Below are 22,752 nucleotides of genomic sequence, written 5' to 3'. Positions count from 1 at the left end.
GGGCAACTTAGTTTGACTTTTTACTTTTTCTTGCTTTTTGTCCAAAACTGGTGCTTTTTCTTGAGCCAACTTCATGATCCCTGTTCCCATGCTTTCATCAACTTGTGCATTTGTCCGGGCATGTGTTCCATCATGTGAAATAGAGCTAGGAGGGCCAAATAGTTACACATCTCTTAGATTGGGACATCTGGCAAGAAAGTGGATCAAAGTGAGACAAGTGACCTCACACTTGTCACTTCAGCTATTCTGTGGCTGTCCACTTGTCATTATAGCCTTCTCTTGCCATTTTAGCTCATGAGGGGCCCAAATCTATGAATTGGAGCCCTCTCTCTTCATTTGGAGGACGCTCTTGTGCTTAAAACTAGCCTCTACCCTACTACTGTTACAGGCTGCCCTAATGCTGCCTGCTCTCTTTCCCTCTCTCTTGAAGTCTTCCCATGAAGTATATCGGCAGTTGGGGACTGTTTTGAAGGCTTCCATCTCAAAGAAATAATGGAGACAAGGTATTTAATCATTTTATTATAATTTCCGGCCACTGTACTTGATGATAGCTGTACCAGCACGTGTACTTGCTGTACCAAACACTGCACCTGCTATACGAGCCCTTGTACCTACTATACCAGCTATTGTACTTGTACCAGCCAATGTATCTGTAGTACCAGCCCATGTTATTGCTGTATGAGCTGAATGGAGAGCTGTACCAGCTCTATTGCATGAAGACCCGTGGTTTTTGGGGAAGAATCAGTACCCATAGGGAGTATATGGATTATATTGTTGGCTCGGCATTTCGCGCTGCTGGCGCTGTTGGCACTCCTGGCGGATGAGGGCGGTAAGGAATGGTGGCGACGGCTCTGGGCGGTGGCACAGAGGCGGCCCAGGAGGCAGCCTTGGAGGTGCAACCCTAGGCCCAGCGGATGGAGAGGGTGGAGAGGTTGAGGATGATAATAAAGATGTTGATGATGATCTCCTTGCTCTCCAAACACTTGATGTGCCACAATAGAGGCACAAGGTTCTTTTTTATACTTGGGGAGAGCCCCGCTTTTTGCCAAAAAAGCTCTAGCCAAGCCTTGTGCTTTGCTTTTGTCTTTTTACTTTTATATTTTAATAATAATAAAATATTACTCATCTTTTGCCAGAGTTCTTGAATTTTTGTTTTCTAGCTTCAGGGTCTTGCTTTTTGGCCCTGGAGCTGCTTTCTGGAAAAGTGGCTTTTAGCTTTTTGATCCGGCTCAATCTCCTCTTTCCAATGGTGCCCTTAGCTTGCGGGCAACTTAGTTTGACTTTTTACTTTTTCTTGCTTTTTGTCCAAAACTGGTTCTTTTTCTTGAGCCAACTTCATGATCCCTGTTCCCATGCTTTCATCAACTTGTCCATGTGTCCGGGCATGTGTTCCATCATGTGAAATGGAGCTAGGAGGGCCAAATAGTTACACATCTCTTAGATTGGGACATTTGGCAAGAAAGTGGATCAAAGTGAGACAAGTGGCCTCACACTTGTCATTTCAGCTATTCTGTGGCTGTCCACTTGTCATTATAGCCTTCTCTTGCCATTTTAGCTCATGAGGGGCCCAAATCTATGAATTGGAGCCCTCTCTCTTCATTTGGAGGAGGCTCTAGTGCTGAAAACTAGCCTCTACCATGTCAGCAACTCCTCTCTATTCTTGGTGGTTCTCTACTCCAAGGCTTTGGCTCTCTACTACTGTTACAGGCTGCCCTAATGCTGGCTGCTCTCTTTCTCTCTCTCTCTTGAAGGCTGCCCATGAAGTATATCGGCAGTTGGGGACTGTTTTGAAGGCTTCCATCTCAAAGAAATAATGGAGGGAAGGTATTTAATCATTTTATTATGATTTTCGGCCACTGTACTTGCTGATAGTTGTACCAGCACGTGTACTTGCTGTACCAAACAACTCACCTGCTATACCAGTCGTTGTACCTGTTGTACCAGCTATTGTACTTGTTGTACCAGCCAATGTATTTGTAGTACCAGCCCATGTTATTGCTGTATAAACTGAATGGAGAGCTGTACCAGCTCTATTGCATGAAGACCCGTGGTTTTTGGGGAAGAATCAGTACCCATAGGGAGTCTATGGATTATATTGTTGGCCCGGCATTTCGCGCTGCTGGCGCTTTTGGCACTGCTGGCGGATGAGGGCGGTAAGGAATGGTGGCGACGGCTCTGGGCGGTGGCACAGAGGCGGCCCAGGAGGCAACCTTGGAGGTGCAACCCTAGGCCCAGCGGATGGAGAGGGTGGGGAGGTTGAGGATGATGATAAAGATGTTGATGATGATCTCCTTGCTCTCCAAACACTTGATGCCACAAGAGAGGCACAAGGTTCTTTTTTATACTTGGGGAGAGCCCCGCTTTTTGCCAAAAAAGCTCTAGCCAAGCCTTTTGCTTTGCTTTTTTCTTTTTACTTTTATATTTTAATAATAATAGAATATTACTCATCTTTTGCCAGAGTTCTTGAATTTTTGTTTTCTAGCTTCAGGGTCTTGCTTTTTGGCCCTGGAGCTGCTTTATGGAAAAGTGGCTTTTAGCTTTTTGATCCGGCTCAATCTCCTTTGTCCAATGGTGCCCTTATTTTGCGGGCAACTTAGTTTGACTTTTTGCTTTTTGTCCAAAATTGTGCTTTTTCTTGAGCCAACTTCATTATCCCTGTTCCCATGCTTTCATCAACTTGTCCATGTGTCCAGGCATGTGTTCCATCATGTGAAATAGAGCTAGGAGGGCCAAATAGTTACACATCTCTTAGATTGGGACATCTGGCAAGAAAGTGGATCAAAGTGAGGCAAGTGCCCTCACACTTGTCACTTCAGGTATTCTGTAGCTGTCCACTTGTCATTATAGCCTTCTCTTGCCATTTTAGCTCATGAGGGGCCCAAATCTATGAATTGGAGCCCTCTCTCTTCATTTGGAGGAGGCTCTTGTGCTGAAAACTAGCCTCTACCATGTCAGCAACTCCTCTCTATTCTTGGTGGTTTTCTACATCAAGGCTTTGGCTCTCTACTACTGTTACAGGCTGCCCTAATGCTGGCTGCTCTCTTTCTCTCTCTCTCTTGAAGGCTGCCCATGAAGTATATCGGCAATTGGGGACTGTTTTGAAGGCTTCCATCTCGAAGAAAGAATGGAGACAAGGTATTTAATCATTTTACTATGATTTCTGGCCACTGTACTTGCTGATAGCTGTACCAGCACGTGTACTTGCTGTACCAAACACTGCCCCTGCTATACGAGCCCTTGTACTTGTTGTCCCAGCCAATGTATCTGTAGTACCAGCCCATGTTATTGCTGTATGAGCTGAATGGAGAGCTGTACCAGCTCTATTGCATGAAGACCCGTGGTTTTTGGGGAAGAATCAGTACCCATAGGGAGTCTATGGATTATATTGTTGGCTCGGCATTTCGCGATGCTGTCCATGTGTCCGGGCTTGTGTTCCATCATGTGAAATAGAGCTAGGAGGGCCAAATAGTTACACATCTCTTAGATTGGGACATCTGGCAAGAAAGTGGATCAAAGTGAGGCAAGTGGCCTCACACTTGTCACTTCAGCTATTCTGTGCTTGTCCACTTGTCATTATAGCCTTCTCTTGCCATTTTAGCTCATGAGGGGTCCAAATCTATGAATTGGAGCCCTCTCTCGTCATTTGGAGGAGGCTCTAGTGCTGAAAACTAGCCTCTACCATGTCAGCAACTCCTCTCTATTCTTGGTGGTTCTCTACATCAAGGCTTTGGCTCTCTACTACTGTTACAAACTGTCCTAATGCTGGCTGCTCTCTTTCTCTCTCTCTCTTGAAGGCTGCCCATGAAGTATATCGGCAGTTGGGGACTGTTTTGAAGGCTTCCATCTTGAAGAAATAATGGAGACAAGGTACTTAATCATTTTATTATGATTTCCGGCCACTGTACTTGCTGATAGCTGTACCAGCACGTGTACTTGCTGTACCAAACACTGCACCTGCTATACCAGCCCTTGTAGCTACTGTACCAGCTATTGTACTTGTTGTACCAGCCAATGTATCTGTAGTACCAGCCCATGTTAGTGTTGTATGAGCTGAATGGAGAGCTGTACCAGCTCTATTGCATGAAGACCCGTGGTTTTTGGGAAAGAATTAGTACCCATAGGGAGTATATGGATTATATTGTTGGCTCGGCATTTCGCACTGCTGGCGCTGTTGGCACTGCTGGCGGATGAGGGCGGTAAGGAATGGTGGCGACGGCTCTGGGCGGTGGCACAGAGGCGGCCCAGGAGGCAGCCTTGGAGGTGCAACCCTAAGCCCAGCGGATGGAGAGGGTGGAGAGGTTGAGGATGATGATAAAGATGTTGATGATGATCTCCTTGCTCTCCAAACACTTGATGCCAAAAGAGAGGCACAAGGTTCTTTTTTATACTTGGGGAGAGCCCCGCTTTTTGCCAAAAAAGCTCTAGCCAAGCCTTTTGCTTTGCTTTTGCCTTTTTACTTTTATATTTTAATAATAATAGAATATTACTCATCTTTTGCCAGAGTTCTTGAATTTTTGTTTTCTAGCTTCAAGGTCTTGCTTTTTGGCCCTGGAGCTGTTTTCTGGAAAAGTGGCTTTTAGCTTTTTGATCTGGCTCAATCTCCTCTTTCCAATGGTGTCCTTTGCTTGCGGGCAACTTAGTTTGACTTTTTGCTTTTTCTTGCTTTTTGCCCAAAACTAGTGCTTTTTCTTGAGCCAACTTCATGATTCCTGTTCCCATGCTTTCATCAACTTGTCCATGTGTCGGGGCATGTGTTCCATCATGTGAAATAGAGCTAGGAGGGCCAAATAGTTACACATCTCTTAGATTGGGACATCTGGCAAGAAAGTGGATCAAAGTGAGACAAGTGGTCTCACACTTGTCACTTCAGCTATTCTGTGGCTGTCCACTTGTCATTATAGCCTTCTCTTGCCATTTTAGCTCATGAGGGGCCCAAATCTATGAATTGGAGCCCTCTCTCTTCATTTGGAGGAGGCTCTTGTGCTGAAAACTAGCCTCTACCATGTTAGCAACTCCTCTCTATTCTTGGTGGTTCTCTCCAAGGCTTTGGCTCTCTACTACTGTTACAGGCTGCCCTAATGCTGGCTGCTCTCTTTCTCTCTCTCTCTTGAAGGCTGCCCATGAAGTATATCGGCAGTTGGGGACCGTTTTGAAGGCTTCCATCTTGAAGAAATAATGGAGACAAGGTATTTAATCATTTTATTATGATTTCCGGCCACTGTACTTGCTGATAGCTGTACCAGCACGTGTACAAACACTGCACCTGCTATACGAGCCCTTGTACCTGCTGTACCAGCTATTGTACTTGTTGTACCAGCCAATGTATCTGTAGTACCAGCCCATGTTATTGCTGTATGAGCTGAACGGAGAGCTGTACCAGCTCTATTGCATGAAGACCCGTGGTTTTTGGGGAAGAATCAGTACCCATAGGGAGTATATGGATTATATTGTTGGCTCGGCATTTCTACAGCCTATGTACCGATTGAACTTTATGGTTGCGCCGTGTTGGTTGCATAATCTGGCATCTCCTGTGGGGAGAGTAAGGCCCTCAAAGCTTGTACATGATATTTTCTCCTTGGATATAAATACTCCGCCTGGGGAGGGGGGGTGTGATGTCAGCTGTGCACATCTCTTTTTTTTAGTTTTCTGGATTAAGTGGCGTATGTGGTGAGATTGTGGCCATGTTTAAATGTTTTAATATGCATTGATGGTATCAACAAGTGTGTCAAAGGCCCTAGTCCCCCGGGCACCGTAAGTTACAGGAATCCCGTCATCAAGTTTAGCAAGAGGGGATGCCATGTGCACAAATGGACATGGCTAGTCTTTGAAGGCTAATCCTTGATTGGGCAGCAGATAAACAAAGGTCTAGAGCAGTAACTGGGAAATGCTTCCAAGTGCCTATAAAAGGCAAGACCAAGATTCATTGTGATTCATCTTACCCCAGACGGGGCAGGTCATAGATAGGCTTTATGTTTCCTCTTTTGGAAGGCCAAGGGCCACAGGTTTTGTATTATCTTTGTGAAAACACAGCCATCTCTCTCTCTCTCTCTCTCTACATATATATATATATATATATATATATTTGCATTTTGCATCAGGATGTTCCTATCTTAGTGTTTAGGGCTGAAGGGAGGCATGGAGGTTCCGTGCATGTAACAGACAGAGACTGAGGAACACACTATTCTTGTTTGCCCAGCCTTTCACATGTTAAATGACAGTTTCCATGAAGTTTCTCACTTTGAGATATGCTTCGTTGCTAACAAGTTGCAACATGTGGTGTCTATTATCTCTTACTTGCTTGGTCGTGAAGACGGCCTGCCTAGATCGTTTATTGAGCCCCCTCCCCCCCTTCTCTTCAAAATCATACGATAAAAAACCAGCTTGTTAAAGACATTAGAAATTCTAAATGCTATGAGACTTGTTGGTGTTTCCAAAGGTTGAAGTTTTCTTTCGGTAAAAGGAAGCGGATTGGATTTTTCACTCATTTTTTTCTTTTCTAAAATTGTTAGGCACTCCCCAGCGAGTTCTTTCAGGGTTCTTACAATCCTTTTTGGATAGTAGTCGAGCCGAAGTTCCATTCCATCCTGTTCCTTTACCTGAGCTGGGCTTGTCAGATGCTGATAAGCAAAGAATCAGAGATCGCAGCAGTATCATGGCACGCCATATTTTTGCCGACAAGGGAGAGGAGTATGCCAATACTCAGGTATGGTTGTTTGGCGTTAGTCTAAAATTTTATGGACTATTTTCTGTGTGGAAATTCTTGCTATGTTAATAATGCTGTTTGGTTGCTTTTATTTAAGAAACATAAAACACAAGGCAAGCTCCTCCACTATCCAGCTGCTTCATCTGTGCTCCTTTGGGTTGATGGTTCACATCTGATCATGGGTATGCTGATGGACAAGCTTGCTAAAGATAGGAATTTTTGGAAAGAACCCTAGAGGTTAGGCAGAGCTGAAGAACCACTGTAACTGTGGTTCACCTGAATGTACATGGGCTTCTCTATTCTTTTTGAGAAGATTTTAGAAGCAATATAGACCACCATCTTATCTACTAAACTGGAATTCTACAAAGGGATGGCTCCCCTTCATTGGAACCTCATCAGGCTTGTTCGTAAGACCCTGCTATGAGGACGAAAGAGTAGCAACAGCAGGTGCCCAAGTTGGGCAGCCCCTTTTCTAACCAAGCTGCTGGCACAGCCCAGTTCCTTTGCTGTATGCCTATCAGAGAGAGATGCTCCTTAGGCGAGCTGTGGTCTTAGTGGGGAGATGTGATACAGCTTAACTCCAATCCAGTTCACACTACGGACGTAATGCTGGTGGCGACAGGCACACAGTCTGTGCCATGGCCAGCTGTGAACAGTGTGCCCAGTTGAGTAGAGCTAGAATGGTCAAGACTGACCTCAAGTCTGTTATTCTAAGCTCTTGTTAACTATCCCATGCATTTCACACTGAATTTTACAACATTTTTCTAACAATATTTTCTTCAAACTGGAATTATCTTTTAGTGTGATTCTTATATTAATCCTAACAGACTTTACATAAAGGAGTCCTGAAATGCAAGATGATGAGTTGCCAATGTAAGGGTAGCTGTTCAAAATGCAAATGTAACAGAGATAAAGAACAGGGAAGATCTCGACTAACACAAGCGTGCACAGATACCTAAACTACTTTATTGTATTACTCCTGTGAGCAAAGCTCTGTTTACAAGTCTTACCAGTCTGGATCACGGCCGAAACCAAAGAGAGACCTAATCTCTACTGAAGAGTTCTATTTCAGATACACCCAGAGCCTCTGTCTGAAGGAAACTTCAGGCTGCTGACAAACTGCAGGAGAGGTGGAGGTAGGGCTCCAAACACGAGAATGAAAAAATGAGAGGGACTGGGGTGTCCTTTTATTGGCAGCTTAAGGGTCCACACTGCTGGCTGACCGGCCCACCTGGATGTGGCTGTTGCCGGACCTGCCTGACTGGCCTGTGCACGGGCTGCCTGTCTGCACCTGTCAACTCACATCTTGCTGCTGTCCAGCTGCTGTACGCCCCTTAGTGGTTCCTTTTGGCCATCCTAGGCAGCCATTTCTGACAGCGACTTTCGGTCAGGAGTGAGGTGCATCAGAGCCAAGGGGAGAAATGTTTTCAGTCCTCAACGTGATTGTAGTAAATCTCATGTTTAACTCACAAAGAAATGGTTAGGCATATTAATAATCTGCAAGTATCTTCTCGATAAAGTTATCATATTATAATTTAGTTGTGTTTTTGTCCACTTTTGTATCTGTGAGAAGCACTGTAATCCTTTTTTACATAAAAAGATCAGAAGAAGGGCCAACATCAAAACTTTCTTGTGGTTTGTGTCTTTTGCTCAATGTGGGTGCCCGCGTCATTCCCAATTTCTTCTTTTTTCCTGCTGTCTATTTTTTGCAATTTTGCAAAATTTTTTTGATGTCTTTGCAGGTGAATGCCCTTTTGCATTCATTGGATATAGAGTCTGAATCAAGGTCATGGGGGCCACAAGGTGGCCGTTTCTCTGAGCTTGAAGAGTACTGGAATGACGCACATGCTGGGAGGCTAGGGGCTACACAGAGTGGCCGGTTTGTGAACAACAATGATCTGTGGGCCACTGAGTTCAATCGACAGCAGGATGTATCCACAAAGGGAGAGAACTGGGCAGAAGAGTTTCACGAGCAAGGCAGTGGTTGGGCTCATCAGTTTAGTGAGGTTAGTCTGCATGATACTTTACCTATGCCCCTTTGCTTCAACTCCACCTAGATCATCAACTCTCTGCTCTGTCCTTCTCTTATCCTTTTGTTGGGTAGGGGAATGGCTCCAATTGAGATCTGGTCACGGTAGGATATGGTTCCAGTTTCCAGAAATCGGACTGTCGAAATGGACAAACTAGTGGAAACAAGTCTCTTTTGGCGGTTGACCTATAGACACTGTTGCACCTCTTCTGGTTCTTCTTCCAATGGTGACTCTATTAGAACCGCTTACATGGGAAAATTCTCGGGATCGGGCCTCAGCTTATCCTCCCTTGTACTATACTCGGAGAGTGAAACTGAATGACTGTTCTAATAGTGTCACCACCAACACTGAGCTCTGATGGTCCTTGAAGATTGGTTCTTGTACTTGTGTTGACTCTACAGGAACTGATTACAATTGCACAACTTCTTGGTTGTCTCCTAGTCCAAACTTTTGGACAGCTTCAGGACCTAGAAGCTCTCCCTGCTTTGAAGAAACTCTTTCGCTGAGCTTCAACCCCTAGTGCACCCTCCGCTGCGTTGCTTTGGCAACCTTAAATGCATTTGCCAAAACTGCTTCTCGGCATTGGATCTCTCTCCCAAAGTCTAGCAGCTCACTCTCCCAACACTTCCAGAAAGTGTCATCTTACTTGAATCCCCCATAACTGCGACATCGGGGAAGGACAGTTGGTGCACCATTCCCTTTTTCAAGCTTCAATCGAGTGATCTCTACATTTGATTGCATTTGTAGGAACAATCAAAGATGACTGCACGGGAGTTTTTAAGAAATCAAGATGCCGGAAATCTCGCAGCCCTTGAGCAGACACGATCTCTGGCGCACACACTATCTCAAAATCAAGACCCCAAATTTCAGGTCAGTTTTGGAGCTCTAGAAAATACTCTTTAGTCTGCAGAGTGCCTCCTGCAACTTGCGCACTTTAATTTCCAGAATGTAGTCTGCTTAGTACGTGGTATGTTGTGGCTGGAATGGCAGAATTCAAAATTTCTTCAGTTTGTTTCTAAGATGAGCAGAGGGGAGCTTATTGTGGAAGACAACCAGGTCAAGCCCAATGAGGAAGGGTGGGTTAATGAATTTGATAGCTCCTGGCAGCAGGCTAATGTGGATGAAGAATGGGCAGCAGAGTTCACTTCAGGAGAGGTTGTATGCTACAACATCAAGCAAAATATTCATCTGGGTACCCTTCGTGGCTTATATCATCACTACGTAGTGCTCACAATCTGTCTGTCATGATCATTTATGTTACAGCATGCCCATCACAGGGAGACTTGGGTTGATGAATACAATCGCCCAGAAACGTCAGCCAATGAGGGTTGGATTGATGAGTTTTCTAAGTTGAATATGAAAGAGTGGGTGGACGAATTCGGTGACCAGTTTTCAAAGAGCATGTTCCATGACGATCTGGACAACAATTGGCTGGACGTGTATGACAAGTAGGTAGTTTTTCTATGTTTTTAGATATTGAAACCTTTATAAGGACGGGTTTGCGAGTGGGGACGCCCATTCCTGCCTGTGCGGCTGACTGCTGGCATAGAGGGGAGGAGGCCAGAAGGAATGGGTGGACTGGCACATGAGCACTAAAAGGTGGTCACGCAAGCAAAAGTAGAAGGCTCTATCCTGTTCTTCTGCTGGAGTCTCCGTTTGACACGCCAGCAAGTCAGAACTAACGGCAGGTCTCCCATTAGTAGGCGGGTAACTAGGTCGACCCCGGTGACCATGACCATTATAGATACTGAAATCTGGCTACAGTAAAGACACACTGGCAAGTCATAAAATACTTTTTGTCTTTTTCTTAATAAAACAATATTTTTTTTAATTGCAGATATGTGGAAGAGCAAGTGAATGGAGATCAAGGGCTTCCATCTTCTTCAAAGTGGGTGTACGTGTTTGCAGACCAAAACCCTTATGTAGGGCATTCAAATCCCATGAAGGAGGGTCATGATCTCTTTCGCCGTGGGCTTCTTAGTGAAGCGGTTTTGGCCTTGGAAGCAGAAGTCTTGAAAACTCCTGACAATGCTGAGGGTTGGCGGTTGCTGGGCATCACACATGCTGAGAATGACGATGATCGACAGGTTAGTAAAGAAGCGTAAAAGCCAGTGGTTAGTTTTTGTTGATGGGGGTTGCTGGTGTAAGATAGGTGATTAGCCAGTTTTGGTAATGGCTTCTGAGATTGTGAATTACAGCTACTGATTGCAATTTTAAACTCTTAAATGTCTGTGTTGGAGTCTAAATAACAGGCTATCGCTGCGATGGTTCGAGCAAGGGATGCAGAACCCACCAATTTGGAAGTACTATTGTCGCTCGGTGTCAGCCATACCAATGGTTTGTGATAGCTTGGTACCTTAATGCTCTGCTCTTCACATTTTGTTATGAAAGTTATTTTGCTAAACAGATGAAGCGTAAGTACTTTTCAGTAGTAAATGAGATCAAATGCGTGCTTGCATGTGTGCACATGTACTTCCGTACTTTCTTATTTACGTACATATGCATGTACATCCGTATGTATAATGGTACACACACTTGTATGTATGTGCTTGTGTGTGTGTGTCTCTCTCTCTCTCTTCATGGGTGGAGGTGATCACAAAGACACAAAAGAAGATGGACGAGGCGGAGAAATGGATCGAGGTCGCCAAGAAAGGGAAAGGTAAAGAATCGCCACCCATCCCCACTCCCACCATCATCAACATGACCCTTGAAGAGGAGCAAAGGAGGAAGACCCGGGCCTTACATGTACGAGTGTCCGGTCTAAAAGACCGTGATGCTGCGGAAGGGGAAACCAAGGAGCTCTTCTCTATGATGGGCATTGAAGCCATGCACACAAAGGCATGGAGAGTGGGAAAGAAGAGAGAAGGTAGTGGTGGCGAATCTTCTAAGGAGAGAGCACTTATCATTCGTTTCCCCTCCATGGAAGCGAAGAAGGACTTCTTGAAGAGACGTCCTACACTCAAGAAGACGGGAATATTTCTTGGAGATGACCTCACACTCTCGCAACTTGCTCACATGAAAGAAGTTATGCCAGAGATAAGGGCAGCCCGAGAGAAAGAGAAAGTGGCCTTCTATAGAGATGGTAGAGTGGTGATTATGGAGAGGCGCTCTTCATGACGGCGCGAGACCTATGGGACTACACTCAAAGTTGCTACTTGGAATTGTAATGGATCTCTACGTCTTGATGTAGGGGCTTTTGAGGATAGTTTCACTGGGAGGGACATCATCTTCTACTGTGAGACACATCAAGCTCCTGGACAGCCACATGTTACTGGATATCGATGGGAGACAGCTTGTAGACAGGAGACTCGTTCAGAGCATAGAGGACGGGGCTCAGGAGGAGTGGCAGTATTGTTTAGAGAGGAGCTACAGCCACTGATACATATAGTCCGCAGAGATGAGCAGGCTAGGTACATGTGGGTTAGACTGAGGGCAGAGACGGGCAGATATCTCTACATTGCTATATGCTATTTTGCTCCTAGTACATCAGTGTATGCATCACCTAGCGGGCAGTCTCCCTTTTCTATTTTGGATGATGACATTTGGGAGTTCTCCAGGGATGGTGACATCATTTTCCTAGGGGACTTCAATGCCAGGACCGCCCATAACCAGACAGTATTTTATGATACCTCAGAGGAGATGTTGAGGGAGCTTGATGTTAGGGATATGGGCCTATCTAGACTCTCATAGGATGAGGAACATACAGTGTATGGGCGGTATTTGATAGACATGGGGACTGCACATGGATTGGCCATCCTGAATGGCCTACAGAGATTCCCGACATCGGGCGGTTTCACTTGCTTTCCACATAGGCATGGTGCAAGTACAGTGGACTATGTTATGGCTCAGCCCAGTCTCATTCCCTCTGTTCAGGATTTTATGGTAGGCACTAGGCCGGTTGGAATAGCAGTGGATCATGCTATCTTGTCCTTCACTCTCACATTTCAGTTCAGCACCGCTCCATTGGGACAGGTCTCCACACACACTCGTTATACCTTTACGAGGGAGACTGACACCGTGTACACGGATGAGATATACAGACGCTTATGTGCCGAGGAGCCGGGACGGCCATTAGATGAGCTCACTCACATATTGATAGATACGCTTCATGCTGCAGCATCAGAGGCATATCCCCATAGTCAGCCTACACGGAGACGATCTGGGAACATGCCCCAGAACAGTTGGTATGATGATGCAGAGAGATGAGGATGAGATTACAGAGAGAGGTGCTCATGGGTGTTACCACTCACAGACAGTCACGGATTACCTTCCGGCACCTAGTGCGACGGAAGAAGAGAGCTTATCTTGCTCAGTTAGAGAGGGATTTGTATCAGTTATTTATGAGTCGGGACTCAGGAGAGGCATGGAGACTATTCCATGAGCATTCACCATCACCAGCCATTACCTCCACAGAGATTTGGAGTGAGTATGCAGCATCCCTGTACACAGCAGCAGGACAGCCGCCCCTGCCAGACCCACCGGAGCCATGCCCAGAGACATGTGCTTTCTTTACTGCTGAGATGGTAAGGAAAGCTATTGACAGGATGAGGACTGGGAGAGCATATGATCATGATGGTTTGGTAGCAGAGCACTTTATTCATGCCAGAGATATGCTTGCAGAGCTTATTGCTATGATGTTTAACCGAGCCATGTGTGAGGGTTTTCCTGAGACTTGGAATATGTCCACGATTGTGCCTATCTTCAAGTCAGGGGATCCCATGCTTCCTGGGAATTATCGTACCATCATGATTGGTCACACATTGGCTAGATTATATGCATCTATTCTTGAGCAGGAGTTGAGTAGATGGGCAGAGAGAGAGGGCATATGTGCATCAGGGCAGGCAGGGTTCAGGAGAGGTTTCTCCACTCTTGACCATATCTTGACACTCAGAGCTATTATTGAGGAGGGCAGATTATATGGCAGGAGGATTTATTGTTGCTTTGTGGATTTCCGCAAAGCTTTTGACACAGTACCGAGAGCCAGACTGATGCGCAGACTACAGGAGATGGGAGTGCCCACAGAGCTGATTTGGGGAATCATGGCTTTATACAGGACAGTTGTGGGGCAGGTACGTACTACTCAGGGTATATCTGAGATGGTTCACTCCACTATTGGGGTGAAACAGGGCTGCCCCCTTTCTCCCACCTTATTTGGGATGTACGTGGATGAGGTTTCAGACTATGTAGAGCGGGAGGGTGACAGAGGAGCACAGCTAGCAGGGACATGGATTCCACTGTTATTGTATGCTGATGATATTGTGCTGATCTCAGATTCTCCAGAGGGGATGCAACGTCATTTGGATGCATTGCACACGTTTGCACAGGACAATGGATTGTCTGTTAACCTTGGTAAAACCAAGGTGATGGTGTTTAACACCACAGCACAGTGGGTTAGGAGGTCAGTACCCACCTTTACATATGGTCAGGAGACAGTGGAGTATACAGATGCATATACTTACCTTGGTGTGTTTTTCAGTGGCCCACTATTTTCCTTGAGGAGAGCAGCAGAGACCAGATTGACCAGAGCTTATGCAGCATTGGGGAGACTAGAGAGGATGTGTTCGCACGTTCAGTTTCAGGAACCTCGAACAAAGCTCTGGCTCTTTGACACTTTGGTCACTTTAGCCATGCTATATGGAGTGGAGATATGGGGACCCTCAGTGGATCACCACAGCCGAGCTGGTAGCACTGACATATGGAGAGGCCCTTGGTTTCTATGATTTCCCGGATGATTAGGGCCAAGGCCTCCGTACCACATGATATTATCCGTGCAGAGATGGCTGCCCCCCCATTGGTAGTAGAGGCACTCACTCGATCAGTCTCCTTTATGCATAGCACTTGGGCTCTCCCTAGAGACAGATATGCTCGCTTAGCCCTAGAGTCTTCACGACAGTTGGCATCACAGGGAGATGGATCATGTTGGTATGCACAGATGACAGCTTGGTTCCAGTTGCATGGCTTTAGTATGGACAGGCTACCTCCATTTCAGTACTCCCTGGATGCACCCTCCCTCTCTCTCACACGGGCAGAGATTACCAGACTTATCAAGCAGGACTTGATTCAGCTAGACACTAGGAGGACATGGATACAGCCGACACAGGAGCCTGGTACGAAGATGGCTTTCTATAGAGATCATCTTCTCCAGCTCACGCAGGATGGGTTTGTGATTAGACCCAGCTACATGGATACTCATCTTTCTCATGGGGTACGGTGTGCTATTGGTCAGATGCGCACATCCTCACACCAGCTAGAGATTGAGACTGGCAGATTCAGAGGAGTACTAGCTGAGGCCAGGATTTGTCAGCTGTGCCAGATGGAGCCAGAGACAGAGTTACATTACATATGTCACTGTCCAGTATATTATGAGATACGAGGCCGTTTTCACTGCCTGTTTAGAGAGGGTTTTGGACCACTTTCTAGAGTCATGAGATACCAGGATCAGAGATGCCTCGGATTATACTTGCTGGAGCTTCGTAGACATAGAGAGGGTCTCTTGAGAGGGAGGGGATCAGAGAGGGAGAGACACTTACAGAGGCAGATTACAGACTTCTTTCGACCAGAGATTGAGCAGTCAGGCCAGCAGGCATTGTAGCTAGCCCCAGAGTATAGCCGCACTAGAGGTACACTGATTGATCGGGCTATAGAGCTGGGGCGGTCCAGGTGCCCCAAGATGAGAGGCCCATCTCGACACCGGCGGAGACTACAATAGAGGATCAGGACCATACTAGCACGGCATGGGAGACGTCCAGTGAGAGTACTCACCATGGAGGACATTGAGGATATCCGCCATCGACCGATGAGAGACATCTTTGGATAGTGATGTGTATGATGCTTACCTTTGTTGCTGGAGTTTTCCTCCCAGATGTTATCCATTAGGAGCTCCTAGTACCGTACTTTTCCTCATAGTTGTTTCAGTTTCAGTTAGTTGTTTAGTTGTTTTTAGCTTTCTTTACACAGACATTGTATCAGATCCACCTATTGTTGTAACCTTTTTGGTCTCATAGGTCATTTTGGCCTTCTGAAGACGTTAATATATCATTTCATTTCATTTCATTTCATTTCTCTCTCTCTCTCTCTCTCTCTCTCTCTCTCTCTCTCTCTCTCTCTCGTTTGTGGGTGTTACTCTTCTGATCTGTGCTGCAAGAAGTGATAACCTTTTTGAAGTTAATAGGAATAGTTTGCTTTTGAAATGCTAAACTTTGTGTGTTTTAATTTCTTTCTCACAGAACTGGAGCAACAAGAGGCCTTGAAGTATTTGTGGAGCTGGCTTCAACATCACCCCAAGTATGGTGGACAAATCCCAGTGAATCAAGTTCCGGGGTTAAACCATGCCGAGGTAACTTGTATGAACAGGAATGGTCAAGGTTCTATGATAGCAATCAATTGACACTGCCTTGTCAGCAGGTTACACAGCTTTTTCATGAAGCTGCTAAAACGTCTCCAAAGGATGCAGACTTGCACACAGTGCTTGGTGTTCTCTATAATCTATCAAGAGATTATGACAAAGCAATCGAGGCTTTTCGGACAGCTCTCCAGTTAAATCCTAAAGACTACTCGCTTTGGAACAAGCTTGGTGCGACGCAAGCTAACAGTGCCAGGAGTGCTGATGCCCTTAATGCATATCAGGAGGTACCTGATTTCAACTCTTAAAGTGCTCGTTGAAAACAGTAGCAATCTCAAGTTTTAAATCTATTTCCAAACCACTAGTTTCATGATAATTTCCTTTGAAAATGTTCAATTTTGCTGCAGGCATTGAATCTGAAGCCGAACTATGTTCGGGCCTGGTCCAACATGGGAATTAGCTATGCTAATCAGGTTCCATTTTGTTCTTTCCCAAAGATAACCATTATTGAATCTTCATGTTATCCATTGATTTGTATACGCCAGCATTGTCTAGGTTTAGCAAATAGGATGATATTTGATGGTCTTATCATGTTTTTTCTATTCATACATACTCTTATGATTTTCCAGGGTCGTTATGAGGAGTCGATCCAGTTTTATGTGAGGGCATTGTGCATGAATCCGAAAGCAGAGAATGTGTGGCAGTATCTTCGCATCTCTCTAAGGTATTGTTTAAGAATTGTTCAAAAATGGAATTTCTTGTGGCTGTTCTTAAAGTACTGAGCTGGAATCCAAATGCATGTGTGCGTGCGCCTGCGTGTGGGTGTATGTGTATGTTCAGCGCATGTGTGACTGTGTAGTTGGATTTATTTGTGTACAGAACATGTGTGACCACATTTGTGTGTCTCTTTGGATTGACTACAATTATCTCTCAGACCCTCGTGGTCAGGACCAATCAAATCCTCTCTCTCTCTCTCTCTCTCTCTCTCTCTCTCTCTCATATGTGCATGCACACATTCACACTCTTACTCTGGGGACACTTTGTGGATTGTTTGACTTAATTTGTTTGTGGATTGTTTGACTTAATTTGTTTTTCCAGCATTGCTGCAAGAGGAGACTTGTTAGATGCTTGTGATAGCCGAGATCTTGATCTGCTGCAGCAGGAATATCCTTTGTAATACCAGTTGGTACAAAGAGAAGGCATGCATATGAGGAATCAATGGTGATGCAAACTTGCTCATTGATGTTGGTGGGATTGGTATGAAAGAGGTTCATATGCTGTTGTATCATCATCGTATATTTATAAAATGTAATGGAAAGCTTTGTTGGCTATGGCTCTCTTCGATATGATATCTCAAAACATGTTTTGATCATTTTTATATGGTGCGGTGTGCCCAAAGTCATTGTTCTCTGTGTGTGTGTGTGTGTGTGTGTGTGTGTGTGTGTGTGTGTGTGTGTGGAGTGCTGGCACATCGAGAGTCCATGCATTGGGCTTTGATCTTGGGAGAATCAAACTTCACTTTGTCATCGTTATCATCATCCTCTCTCTCTCTCGATAGAAGAAGATGCTACCCCAGTAGGGCTAGCGATAGGACATCTCAGGACAAGAGTGTGCCAGCTAGAAACCTTTATCGCTGCCCCATAAATGCTTGTTTTATGCTGCCCGAGTGATCAAAACAAGGCGTCTCGGCCCTGGATTAGAAGAGCTTGACAGGCACAGGCAGCCAGTGTTTGGACACTGCATTGAGCAAAATATTCATGGTTACACTGCTGAGCTACTTCCCAGCACCATGGACTCAACTTTAGGTTCCTAGTGACACCATCCTGTAACGGAAGGGCAGCTGTAACACGGAAATCTTATCAATCATGAAAACTGAATAAACACATAAGCATGCCAGATAAAAGAAAGATAACAACTGTGCACAATACACCACACTAGGGCCCTGAAGATGGGCTGACTCCCCCCCCCCCCCCCTCTTCCCTTTTTTATGGTTAGATTACCAAAAAAGAGTCTGCTTCCAAATACAACTTTGCGGGTGCCCAAGGATTTTCCATTGGCTAGCACCTATTTCTTCTAGTACAGTATGAAAACAAAACAAAACATATGCTGAATTTGATGTCAATCTTCAGCACCAGAGAGCATTCCCGGCATAAAGCACATGTAGGATTAACCATGGACAGCCCATAGCACTCCCACATCAGCCCGGGATAGCCCTGTATGTTCATCTTCCTCCTGTCTGGCTCACAGAGCAAGTTGACCAGCCTTGAAGGGCTGTTTGCAGCAGTCGACCAGCTCTCAGAAGCCACAAGGGTAGTCGACCAGCAGCAGTTCACAAGCCAGATGGTCTTCGATCAGTAGACGATCTATCCCCCACAAATCGGCCAGCGCTTCCCTGCCTCTGGATTCCCTGACCACCAGCTTCTTAGGGCTGTAAACAGTCGGCCAGCATCAAAAACAGCCACCAGATGAAGTCGACCGGCCTTGGCCACACACCTGGTTGAATTCCGTCGTGGTAGTTAGTGGTAGATGGCTGTAGGAAGCTGTAGAACCAGTTGACCAGCTCCCATGCACGAGGAAGCAGGTGCCCATGCAAAATTGGAGTTCTCCCCCCGTAATAGAGTTCCACCACAGTCGTGTGCTTTTCTAGTCCAGAAGGGGGCGCCTACAAGAGATTGGCCCAAATCTTGTGTAGTGCCCATCTATTGGCCGCCACGTGTATTAAATTGGTCCTGCTCAGTGTGAATAACTTATAAGTTGTCCGGTCACTTATAAGTGAGTGTGGACTTGCACCCATAATTATTAGTATGTGAAATCATAAAGCTGTAAATTGGGTTTTTGGGGACCTACAAAACACATGTAGACCACCTGTCAGTCCCAAACAAGTGTGCACATACATATCCACACAGTGCCCAGGCAAGATCTAGAATGGCCCATGATACTTGTTCGAAAGCTTAGGAAACCGGCCTTCTTTCCCTGGCACTGTGTTATTGTATGCAAACTCAACCAATGGCAACTACTTTTCCCAATCTGACTTCTGCTTAGATACATAGCAAGTCAAGTACGACTGAATTTTCAATTTCACCTTGACCATCCGTTTGAGGATGATACACTGATGAAAAACTCAGTTGTGTCCATATTATCAAACAATGCTTGCCAAAATAAACTAGTGATCCGAGGATCTCTATCCCCCACAATAGATTTGGGCATGCCATGATGTTTGAAAATTTGAGCCGAAAACAAGTGTGCAATGTGCCTGTTTGATAAAACGATCAATGATGGTCAATATTGCGTCATTACCATGTGTCGATCTTGGCAAATCCATAATGAAATCCATGGCAATGCTTTCCCATGGTTCCTGTGGAATGGATAAGGGCTGAAGCAAACCGGGTGTCTTGTGCATGTCAAACTTGACTTTTTGACACACTAAGCACTCATGAACATAAGCTTCAATATCCCTGCGTAAAGCTGGTTAAAAGAAATATCTTTCCAAAGCTTGTGTAGTAGCCAAAATACCACGATGACCTGCATATGGAGGAACATGACACTCTTCCATAACCTTTTGGCGCAATTCTTGCACCACACAAATACGGTTTTGCATCATCAGCAAACCATCTCGAATCGAATAAGATGGGACAACAGTACCATCATTCAAATAAGCCCAAATAAGCTGAAAATCTGTGTCCAAAGAATACATATCCCGCATCCCTGACAAGTCTTGATGATAGGCGGTAGTCCTTGCATGCACTTGGGGCCTGCGTGACAAAGCATCCGCCACCAAATTCTTCTTGCCCGGAGTATGTAAAATTTTGAAATGAAACATAGACAAGAAATTTCCCCACCTTGATGTTTTTCTGAGAGTTTAGGCTATGTGAGAGTGCCATAAACTCTGATGATGTTTTTTAACCATAAATTCAGCCCCCAAAAGATAGTGCTTCCATGTTTGTAGGGCATGAATAACGGCCAACAACTCTTTCTCATAAACCTACAAATACAATTCTGTATGTTGCAGGTGGCGGCTTTCAAAAGCCACTGCATGTCTCTCTTGGCCTCCAAATAATCTTCACATGCATCACACTTGACCACAAAAGGTCTATGCAAGTATAGAATAATAAGAACAGGCCCTGGGATAATGGCGTCCTTCAACGTTTGGAAAGCTCTCCTTTCTGAATCGGACCAACGGAATGCAACTTTCTTCTTTGTTAAGTCATGCAACAGAGAAGCCAAGAAAGTAAAGTGTCGAATAAATCTACGATAGTAAGAACATAAACTAATGAAGCTCTTGACTTGATGAACATTTTGAAGCTCTGGCCAGTCCTTAACAGCTTGAATCTTTGCGGGATCCATGTGTACACCATCTTTCGAAACAATATGGCCCAAATAATGGATCTCTGATAAGAAGAATTCACTCTTCTTTCCATTGATGAAAAGCTTATGTTTCCTCAGCTCTTCAAAAACAATGGCGAGATGTTTCTTTTGCTCACCCTCACTCTTTGAAAAGATAATAATATCATCAAAGAAAGTTCTTGTGAACTTGCGGTGAGGTCTAAAGATTCTGTCCATCATCCTATTGAAAGTGGTGGGAGCATTTGTAAAACCAAATGGCACCACCAAATATTCAGAGCCTGAATGATGTTCTAAAAGCCGTTTTGTGTACATCTTGAGGAACCATTCTAATCTGATGGTAACCACTCTTAAGATCAATGCGACCGAGACAAGCAGCTCCCTCAAGCTTGTCAAGAATGTCATCGATTCTAGGAATCGAAAACCTGTTCTTGATGGTAATCTTGTTAAGGGCCCTGTAATCAACACACATCCTGTATGTCCCATCCTTTTTCTGCACAAGCAAAACTAGAGAACAATAAGGTGAAGAACTGGGCCTAATCAACCCCTTCTCAAGTAGATCATTCACTTGAGTCATGATTTTCTTTTGTTGGGCAGCACTCACCCTGTAAGAAGGCCGGTTAGGGGGAGAGCTACCAGGGATTATGCCAATACAATGATCTTTTGGCCTCTTTGGGGGTAACTGTCTAGGTAGGGAGTCAGCAAAACAATTAGCATAATCACTTAAGAAATCATTCTTATCTTGATCTACGAGATTTATAACATCATGCTCAACATCATCATGTACAAAGACTAAGTAAGAACAACATCATGCTCAACATCATCATGTACAAAGACCAAGTAAGAACAAGCTAATTTCTTTATTGCCTTGGAAATAGAAATGTGGCTGACAATGGGTATGGTACTACCAGTAGTATCCGCATTAATACAAACTTCCCTATCCCTATGAGTAAACATAACTTTCTTCTCTTTGAGCAAAATCTTGGGATCCAAATGATAATGCCATGGCATCCCAAGTATCACATCACATCCCATAAGTGGTGCTACGAGGAAGTCTTCATGATCCAAATATCCTTAAATCTATATGCAAAGCTTCTGGATGATGGGAGCGACTTTGACTTCCGTGCCCTCAAAGGCAACAGTTGCATGGAAGTCCATGTCCAATTTCTCAGGCTTTAGCCCAAGAGCAGTAGCCATTTGAATGGAAATAAAGTTACATGTAGAGGCATTGTCAAAAAGGAATAACTGTTTGATCCTTTAACTTGCCCCAAGCTTTGCATAAAATTCTGCTCTTTGGCTCATGTGTAGTATTACCCTGAACATCGGGTATAACATTCACACTCGGCTTTGCATCCTGCATATTATTCATTTTGGCATTCTGGGGACACTGAGATTTCATGTGATCCTTGCTCCCACATAAGAAGCACTTCCCTTTCTCATGCAATAAAAAATGTGTTGTTTTGACAACTTAGGATCATCCTTTTTACCCCTCGGCTTCTTTTCTGAGCCCCCTTTTGCATCCTTAGACTCATTACGAATAAACTTAGGTGGTTGTCCACCCTTTTTTTGCTCGTTTCCAGCTCTGAATTTTTCCTTATATGAGCCAAATTCTTGTCTTTTTGATGCTCCCTTGCCATGTAGCTCCTCAGAAATAGTAGTTGAATATATGAGCTCCTGTAAAGTGTTGGGGGGATACACTGTAAGGTCCTTCTGAATGATTTTTTGCAGCCCTGACTCAAACTTTCTTCTCTTCTCATCCTCACTAATCATCATGAAAGCTGTGACCTTGAGAAGAATCCATGAAAACTTTGAGACATAAGAGGAAACAGACTCGCCTTCATCCTGTGTTAGCTAATCCCATTCCTTTCGTACACCCTTTTCGAAGTGAGGAGGAAGGAACTGATCATAGAATTGCTCTTTGAAAGCACTCCATGTACGAGTAGCTGTCCTATCCAAGAGCTCTGCCATCCACCAATCACTTGTAGTCTCTTTAAGATGCATACCCACATGCCTGAGCATAGATTTCTCTGTAAAGTCCTCAGTGCAAAAGGCTATTTCGAATTGCCTTATGAAAGCAAGTGCCTTGGTGGTATCCAGCTTCCCATTATAGCTCTCGAATTTGATGTCCTTGTTCCTTGACTTGAACTCTTTGGCATTCTTGCTCTGACAAGCATCCCGACGCTCTAGAACATCCTTCTTCGTCATGTTTACAATGGCGACGGTGCCTAGGTCTAGGGCTGATTTCCCGTGCAACACCTTCCACTTTGGATGGAACTCTGGGAGTAGGAACATACCTAGAAGGTGGAAATATCAGCGAGAGTGCATGAAGATCTTCT

General features: G+C 44.8%; 1 protein-coding gene across 2 annotated transcripts in view; it reads left to right on the top strand.

Moving 5' to 3' along the window:
* Positions 1-17,402, top strand: part of LOC147609411 (peroxisome biogenesis protein 5-like) — a 57,625-nt gene extending 40,223 nt beyond the window's left edge. For both annotated transcript variants that reach the window (XM_086787539.1, XM_086787540.1), the window contains 12 exons: positions 6,510-6,703; positions 8,446-8,709; positions 9,481-9,603; positions 9,724-9,888; positions 9,997-10,181; positions 10,571-10,820; positions 10,986-11,070; positions 15,960-16,069; positions 16,138-16,362; positions 16,483-16,548; positions 16,705-16,799; positions 17,174-17,402. In XM_086787539.1, coding sequence (XP_086643665.1) covers positions 6,510-6,703; positions 8,446-8,709; positions 9,481-9,603; positions 9,724-9,888; positions 9,997-10,181; positions 10,571-10,820; positions 10,986-11,070; positions 15,960-16,069; positions 16,138-16,362; positions 16,483-16,548; positions 16,705-16,799; positions 17,174-17,252 — 1,841 coding nt within the window. In that variant the 3' untranslated portion in view covers positions 17,253-17,402. The remainder of the gene's footprint in view (positions 1-6,509; positions 6,704-8,445; positions 8,710-9,480; positions 9,604-9,723; positions 9,889-9,996; positions 10,182-10,570; positions 10,821-10,985; positions 11,071-15,959; positions 16,070-16,137; positions 16,363-16,482; positions 16,549-16,704; positions 16,800-17,173) is intronic.
* Positions 17,403-22,752: the final 5,350 nt, after the last annotated feature.

This window comes from Cibotium barometz, chromosome 51, assembly GCF_041138505.1.
Source record: "Cibotium barometz isolate CiBa-2024 chromosome 51, ASM4113850v1, whole genome shotgun sequence".
NCBI lineage: Eukaryota > Viridiplantae > Streptophyta > Polypodiopsida > Cyatheales > Cibotiaceae > Cibotium > Cibotium barometz.
Note: the sequence above shows the minus strand (reverse complement) of the source record. Positions and strands in the feature narration are given on the sequence as shown.